The sequence below is a fragment of the Gavialis gangeticus genome, unplaced genomic scaffold (assembly GCF_001723915.1).
Source record: "Gavialis gangeticus isolate Ggan-Ray unplaced genomic scaffold, GavGan_comp1, whole genome shotgun sequence".
Lineage (NCBI taxonomy): Eukaryota > Metazoa > Chordata > Crocodylia > Gavialidae > Gavialis > Gavialis gangeticus.
The window spans coordinates 1,055,192-1,063,468 of record NW_017729004.1 but is presented as its reverse complement, the minus strand read 5'-3'; the positions used below and the strand labels follow the sequence as shown (position 1 = coordinate 1,063,468).

The following is an 8,277-nucleotide window of genomic DNA, read 5'->3' as shown; positions in this document are numbered from 1 at the left end:
GCCACGCGCGGCGGGGCCGGGCCGGCAGCGCCGCCCGGGGGGTCAAGGTCACCCGGTGGGCCCGGGGAGGAGCTACCTCTTTCCCCACCGGCACCATTTGGCCCCTGGGCTGATCCCGAGGAGAGGGGCGAAGTGAGAGGCCGGGAGGATTTGTTTTCGCATTTCAGCCTCTGCGTCCTCAGTGGTCAAGAATTTGCCATCACGCTGTCAGTAGCCAGCTGCGGTCGCCCGGGCCCGGTCTGGCATGTTGGGGCACTGAAACGGGAACGGGAAACCAGGTGAAAAGGCACCGGCGAGCTTTGCTTCTGGGCGCTCACACGGGCTGGACCATTCTCTTCTTTGTTATGCCGTCGGTTCTCCTGTAGCGTGCCCTCGGCATGCCGCATCTCTGCGGCCCGGGTGACGGGGCCGTTCCCACGCGTGTCCGTGAGCACCGTGCACCGGCAATCTCTGCAACGTCATCCGGAGAACCAGCCAGCCAGTCGGAAGGCTGTGTGGGGCTGACTCGGGTGGTGTTGGGACCGATGATGCCGATCTTCCATCGACTCTTGTCCAGTGGTGGAGTGAGCGTGCAAGCCTGTTTCGGGGAAGGTCCCAGGACATGAGGTCTGCGTTAGATCAGCAGGTTGGGTGTCTTGAGGGTCTCCTTGAAAGCCTGCTCCATCTCCCTAACTTGCAAGGAGCATAACATTGACTTTAAGTTCTTCCTGCCTTGAGCTGAAGGATTAAGTCCTACTTTTGCCGTGTTTTAGTGGTCATTACAGATATGCAAACTGCATCTTTGACTTCAAAGATGATACCCAGGGCTTCTGACCCAGCGACATGGGATGAGGAGCTTTCTTCTGATTCAGTTTGGGATCCAGGAAGTTCCGAATCCAGCTCTCGATCCAAGGGCAGCCCCAGGAGAGTGCGCAGCCTGTGCGGGCCTGTGCTGGGGCTGTCTCACCACCTTGCCCAGCCCTTCCTGCTTCCTCATGTCTTTGCGGTTTCAGTTTCTGTTACTGAGACCAGCTGGGCTCAATCTGTGTTTCCCTCTTGGAGGGGAGCTACTTTATTTTCTGAAGCTAAATAGATCGGGTTTGCCAGTGCTCCCTTGCCCTGCGTGGCACAGGCTTAGGAAAGTCTGTCACGAGTGTGGAGGTTGTTTGGCGAATGCTATGGTCCTAGTGATTATAACTGGTATTTCCTTTCAGGGCAGAGACTGTCTAGGGCCCTGTTATTTAACCAGGGTGTTGTAGCACCCTGGGGTGCCTTGAGATCCTTTCACGGGTGCTACAGGGCATCATGTAGTGTTAGCACTTAGGTGTGCCAACATGATTCATAAAATAAACCCAGAGATTTCAGATAGGAAGTCATAGTTTTGGCCTGTTTGGTTTTGAGTTCTTTGCCGTAGAAGACTTGCTCCAATGTTTTTCTGTAGTCAATAAATGAGTGAAAGCTGACAGCTGGTATTTTCCGAGGGGTGCCTCGAGCCTGAAAAGGTTAAGAACCACTGGCCTGGGGTAGGGGGGTACAGTCCCAAGCTGGGTCTACAGTATGATACCACCAGGATCCAGCCCCCACTAATGTAAACACTGTCAGTACTCTTCCCAAGCGTTGCTGCAAATGGGCAGCAGCTGCTTACCAACAAAATCTCCCTGGGAACTTTTTCCCTAGCAGGTATTCAGGTGACACTCCATGTAGTACCAGCAGCTGGTCTAGGAGTGCAGCCCAGGCCACTGATGCATTGATCCTAAGAGATGTCAGCTGCAGGAAAGGGGCTAGTATCATTCCCAAGTGACAGGATTGCAGGGCCACAAGTTTTCCCTTCCTGCATGTTCCTGATGTTTCAGACTCATTCTCCACCAGGGGCTCTTTAGTCCTTACAGACTGTGTGCGCCTCGATGTGCTAAAGAGAAAGCCTGGACTCAGTGGCATACCCCTACTGCTCCTTTGCTGGCCTTCTGAGGAAGGTGCAAGCAGGTAAGATCAATGCAATGCGTCTTTATCTTCCTAGCCAGGCAAGGCTGAAGGCTGTTCACTCTCGCTCTTTACACCCACCCCCAAGGCCAGTGGTTCTTACGCACATAAATCTCTCCACTTGTCAGGATTTGCCTGGGCTAATAGAAGCCTTAGATTAGGGGTTCCCAGCCTGCTAGTAATTGCAGCCAGGTTGTGTTGTTACACCCAGAAAAGTTAGCTGCGGAAGTCCCACTCAAGCTTAAATTAAGCAGCAATATGAGGGGTCTCCCTTAACAGACCTTTGCATGTGTAAAGCATGTTACATCTAACATACATTGCATTCATAGATGCTAGGTTCGGAAGGGACCTCAACAGATCATTGAGTCTGACCCCCTGCCTAGGCAGGAAAGAGCTCTGGGGTCAGATGACCTCCGCCAGATGCCTATCCATTCTTCTCTTAAAGGCCCCCAAGGTAGGGGAGACCACCACCTCCCTTGGGAGCCCATTCCAAATTTTGGCCACCCTCACCGTGAAGAAGTTTTTCCTGATATCTAGTCTAACTCTGCTCTCTGTCAGTTTGTGACCATTGCTCCTTGTTACCCCAAGAGGTGCCCTGGTGAACAGCGCATCTCCGATCCCTTGCTGCGTCCCCCTAATGAATTTGTAGGCGGCCACAAGATCACCTCTCAGCCTTCTCGTATGGCAGTTTATGTTGTTATGTCATTCCTCCAGTGTGATGTCCTTCCCATTAAGTGGTCCTCCATGATGAAAACAATGGAATCCCCTGCACTAGGTATTACAGGTGGGATTTTCAGTGGTATTTAGCATTGGCTTCATTCTGCTTTCATGGAAGTTGTCAGTAAAACTCCCACCAGCTGCAAGGAGGAGAACTGGGCTAACGACAGTTACCTTTGAAAATCCCACCAGCAATTGCCTGCTAGCCAAGGGGGAATAAAAGCTTAGAGTTCCTTCCCAACCTTGGACCTGAAACATAGACACAGGTGCTCTTTCTTTATGGATCTGGCCTGCTAGAGACTGTAGGTGAAAATCAGCCACTATTTTAGTGATTCTCAGCCAAAGTGCCTTGAGATCCTTCCAGGGGTGCTACAGGGAACTGTACCAGTTTGCACTGTTGGATATGCAAACTGATTCACAAGATAAACCTAGTAATTTCAAATAATAATGCATAGCTTTTTAAAAAATATTGACCTGTTGGGATCTTTCTGAGATCTTTACAACAGAAAAATTGGTGTATTCATTTTTTCCATGGTCAAAAAATGAGTAAAAACCTATGAACCAGCATTTTCCAGGGGGCTGTGAGCCTAACAAGGTTAAGAACCGCTGCACTATTTCATCCCTCAAATGTCAGGTTGCACCAGTTCTTCACAGGGTTCTGGCTACCTTGATTTCCATTTATCACAGTGGCATTCAGAGTCTAGCTACTCTGCTTCCCGATCAGATGCCAAGAAAATCAGTTCATCAAGGAGCAGAAGATTCCTCCCATTTGACCATTGAGGACTGAACCTTTTAAAGATTATGGTGAAGCAAGACCTGAAGCTCCTGCTGTGAGCTGACTGGGTCACCCCCACCTCCCAGGCCTGGTGTGTCCTGCTTCAGCCTGGTCTAGGGTGCACTGCAATGAGACTTGCATTGGTTCCCACCCAGTGCTGTGCACACCTGTGCATGTAGTGCCTCTGGCCATGTGCTTCATAGCGCTGGCCTGGGGCAGTGCATCTGTGCCCTTAAGCCCTTGATGATGCGCTGGATACTGCCAGCAAATGTGGAAAAGTCAGCAGCTGTGAAGTGCATGTTGTAGCTCTGCTGGCAGATCTGAGCGTGATTTAGAAGCCAAATGAAGGATTTGTGATTTGGAAGAGCCCTTTTCCTCTCCTGTGTTCTGAAATGGATTAAACCTGGAATCTGTCTGCAGATTCATCCCCAAATCCTTGGTATTGGCTCCTTCATTATATAGCCATGTGTTTACTCTTTTCCAGTGTCCTGTTCATCGTTGCAAGGTTTCTTATTCCTACCTCTCAAAGGAGAGGCAGTCAGTTGGAGTCTGAAAATACATGGTGCTGCAGATGGAGGCCTATTTACTGCATAATCTACAAAGCGGGTTTGATGGGGCACTTGTGAATTGTCTCTTTCTCAAGTGGTGTGAACTGGAATTACTGCAGACAGATGGGTAACAGCTGGGAACTGTTAGAAAATGTTGCTCTGCTACCTACCAACCCCCATACCTTCATGGGGAAAAGCTGAGAAACAAAGTCGGCTTCTTTCTCTTGGCAGCAATATAGCAGGGGTCCTTCTGGAAATATCAAGAAAAAGGTTTACTTACATTAGTTCTTCTTGAGGGAAAGTATAGTACTTAACTCTAGCTCGGGAACTGAAAAAGAGAGATTGTTTTGGTGCAAGGTACTCTCTGCTCTGTTCTCCAAGTGCCTGGTAGAAGTTGCAGCCCATGTCAGACACTTGAGGCATCTCGTTCTTTCCATATCTGGACAGTGGTTTCTCAGATCTAGTTGTCCTGGCAGAAATTTGGCATGTTTCCTCTCCAGGGCTTTCAGGAAGCATCCAGAAAACTAGGTTGAGACATAGGCACTGTTCTGGACTCTAGATCAGTATTGTCCCACTTGCTGGAGAACAGGGCTCAGATGATGGGAGGTTGTTGGCCTCCTTTATCACGTGTTAAATTTAGAAAGTCACAACAAGCCTTTGCCAGACTGGATGAAAGCCCTACTGAGTGAGTGAAGGACAGTGTATCTACCACAGTACGACAGCATCTCCCTCTAGGGACTCCCTTCTATGTGAACAATTGAACAATACTTGAGGAGGCCTGTGAGTAATACTGCTGGTCACTTCCCCCTTTTTTTTCCCCCAGAGGTGGGCAACTGTTCTAATAAATATTTGTTCCCAGAGGGAACATGCCATTACCCATGCTCCAGACTGAGCAGAGAATCAGTTCAACAAACACTTTCCTCTTACCTGTGTGCTTTCTATCCAGTGTCACTGCTACCAGGGGTTTTCAGGCATGGAGTTGGAGGGGTGTTACTGGATCACCTGTGGGTCTTGTGCCTTCTAGCTGTGGTGGTTCGGTAGCTGAATTGGTCTCTCTCTCGCTGGCGCCCGAAATCCGTGATTTTAGTGACAAGGGTAGTCATGCTTGGGTGAAGTCTGGCTCTAGCGGTTCATGGGAAATGCATCACTGTAGAAGGAGCTGCTGAAAGCCTTCTGTGAAAGAGGTCTGTGCCACAGATGATTGGCAAAGGCTCATTAAGGAGCGGCTGGAATGATTGTTACTGAAATATGCTGCGTTGTTCCCTGAGTGCCATGTGATCATGCAGCATTACTCACCTGGCAACCGCACTGCTCCCTTTGGCCAGGGCCTTACAGGCTTTACCTCACTGTCCCCAAACCCTGTCCCTTGGCAGCCCAGAGAGAAGTTCTGGCAAATACCAAAGAGATGGGGTGAATAGTATCAGAAACTTTCTCGGAGCACATTCCCCAATTTGTGTTCAAGTCAGATGAAATGGGAAGGACCTGGGGGTGTGTCAGGGAGTTGCTGCTCTTTATGTAACCTTGTACCACACATCGGATGCAGGAGGGAGCCTGCGTGTTCTTTCTGGAGATCCTTGGCTTGGCACTGAGGATGTCTGTCATTCAGGAATAGGGTTTTGCACTGTCACTTCTTCTCCAGGCCATTTTTCAGCTTTTCTGGGGCTTTACAGGTTTGTTTCTTTGGTTTATTTGCATTTGCCCTAAATACAAAATAAAGTTTGATTTCAGGACTAACTCTGACTTGCTAACTCAGGTGTTTCCCAAACTTTTGATACCTGGGGCGCACATTTTTTGGATTAAAATTCCAGGCGCGCTTCACTCTTACACCCAAAAAGTGGGGGAGGGAGGTATATATATTTTTCAAAACATATAACATGTTCCATGCCCTGCAAGAAGAAATCACACTAGTGCTGAGATGTACTTTAAAAAAAAGAGCTCCATAACTTCTCTGAATTTTGTTGCACTCCAGTTGAAATTGATGGAGAAGAAATCTGGTGGAGGCCCTGAAGCTAAAAAAGCAGGTGAAAATCACTGATCCAGCTGGTGCCACTTAAGGGCAGCAGGGCCAGGACTTAACCGTGCTGTGTCCTGCTCTTTCCACTCTCTGCCCGCTCTTGATCCCTGGTCTGTACCGCAGGGGGCAAGGGCAACCCCACTATTGAGGCTGCTCATATGCTGGCCGCCACGTCCGCAGCCCCTCCTGCCAACCATGGGATTGTGGGAGGAGAGGAGGGGACAAACCAGGCTGCAAAGCGCTGCTTTGTCTGTGTGTGAGACCACCTATGCGGGCGCTGCTGGAAGTAAGAGGGGCGCTGGCACAGGGGCTGCTTGGGGATAGAGGAGGACAAGGGAAAGCAGCAGCAGCATTGGAGTAGCCGGGGCAGGAATAGGGTGCTGGACATGAGAGGAGAGCGTTTACCATTTCGTACAGGATCTTGTGGCACGTTTCCATCGCTCTTGCAACACACGCCCCTTGAGAATCACCCCATGCAACAGCCCAAACTCTGAACACTGCGATGGGCTAATTACATCCACACACAAAAAGACATTTAATCTGAACATTTCCAGCCTTAAAAGTGTTTCTGCTGAGGCTGCATTTTGTAAAAGCTTGTTCTGGTTTTCGGTGTCTCTGAACTCTTGAAATAAAAGCTCTAGCTGTGAGGCACTGCATGTGGAGTGCTTGCAGTCTCTGAGGGGAGAGTAAGAAAATTGAGCTGTCTGGTTTCTGAAGCCCAGAGCAGAGTAGCCTTCAGTGCTTGGGGAACTGAGCATCTTCCATCGGGTAGATAGAGCCCACGAGACTTGGAGCTAGGACTCCTGGCTTTTTCCACTGATGTGCACAGACGCACTGGGCTAATCATTTAACTTCTCTGCCTCTGTTTCCCAAGCTATTAAATACAGGAAGTGGAGCTTTCAGGACTCCAGTGAGATAGTTGTTTCTTTTGAACAGGGCAGTCCATTCACTTCCCTTTTTGTTTCAGATTCCAGAGACCTGCTGAAGGAATTTCCACAGCCTAAAAACTTACTCAACAGTGTGATCGGACGAGCCCTGGGCATCTCCCATGCCAGGGACAAGCTGGTGTATATCCACACTAACGGGCCAAGAAAAAAGGTAATTGTAGTCTTTCCCTCTGGGTGTAAGTTGGGCCTGTGTGTCGGGAGGAAAGGGCCAGGAATCTTTAATCTGGAAATCCAAAGCATCACTGTTTTCAAATGGCTAAATACGTGGCAACGGGTTTCACATGGATTCTCCCCGTTTTTACTTCAGCATGTGCCATGTCTATGTGAACCAGTTCCCATCACTCCCTATCCCCCTTCTCTGTGGAAGAGTGGGTTATCTGATGCAACTAGAGAAGGGGTCAACAACATTTTTGGCTGGAGTGCCAAAAAACACCCTGACCTTGTCTTGTAAGATGCTTCCATACCAGGGCGGATGGTGGGGGGGCCGCGAGGGATCCAATCCTTGTTGTGGCAGCACAGCCCCTTCCCCACCATCCACCCTGAGGCACACATGCACCCGCTGCCAGCAGCAAGCTGGGCTGGGGCTCTGCAGACCTCTGCACTGGCTTTCACCTCCTAGCCACCTGCCACAGCCAGCCCAGGCTCTGGGCAGGCCCATGCTGCCTGCCATAGAGCCCAGGCTGATTGCCACAGGTGGCAGGAAGGCTGTCAGCAGCTTCATTGAAGTCTGTGGAGCCCCAGCCTGGCTCAGTGCTGGCAGCAGATGCATGCACACCTTGTGGTGGATGGAAGGTGAGCTTCAAGGGGCCCGATCCTTGTGGTGGCAACACAGCTCTAACCCCTTCCCCATCGTCCTCTCTGAGGCGCACATGCCAACCAAAATGCATGCCAGGGTTGCCAACCCCTGAACTAGAGCCTGAAGCAGAAAGCAGCATGCTCCAGGAGAGCTGTTCTCCCAGAGATGCTGAAAGTGCCATGGAGAATTTTCTGCCTTATGTGCACAAATTTAGGCCTTACTAGGTTTAACTTCACTAGACTCTAAAATTGATGTTTTTGAGGAAGCCTAAAACATTCAATTATCACCAGAGCTGTCCAGAAAATGCCAGTTCTATTACCTGAAGAACAAAGGTTTTTGCACTCGTGTCAATGTAGAAAGAAATCAAGATTGAAACATCTTTTCATGGAGCATTTGAGAGAACTTGAAACATTCCACAGCCGATGGCTGAGTGGTGGGGACACTCACTTGGGATGTTGGGGGACCAGCTTCTGCACTGACGGCCCTAACCACTGCGCTGTTTGTACTTGCCCCCCCCCCCC

The 8,277-nt window shown here is 49.9% G+C and overlaps 1 protein-coding gene across 4 annotated transcripts in view; it reads left to right on the top strand.

Annotated features, from left to right (window-relative positions):
* Positions 1 to 8,277, top strand: part of DHX30 (DExH-box helicase 30) — a 50,090-nt gene that overhangs the window by 7,787 nt on the left and 34,026 nt on the right. For 2 of the 4 annotated variants that reach the window (XM_019507999.1, XM_019507998.1), the window contains exons 1-2: positions 6,194 to 6,299; positions 6,981 to 7,111. In XM_019507999.1, the coding sequence (XP_019363544.1) occupies positions 6,209 to 6,299; positions 6,981 to 7,111 (222 nt within the window). In that variant the 5' untranslated portion in view covers positions 6,194 to 6,208. Of the gene's footprint in view, positions 1 to 6,193; positions 6,300 to 6,980; positions 7,112 to 8,277 lie in introns of those variants that run through there. The other 2 variants (XM_019508000.1, XM_019508001.1) reach the window with 2 other exon arrangements.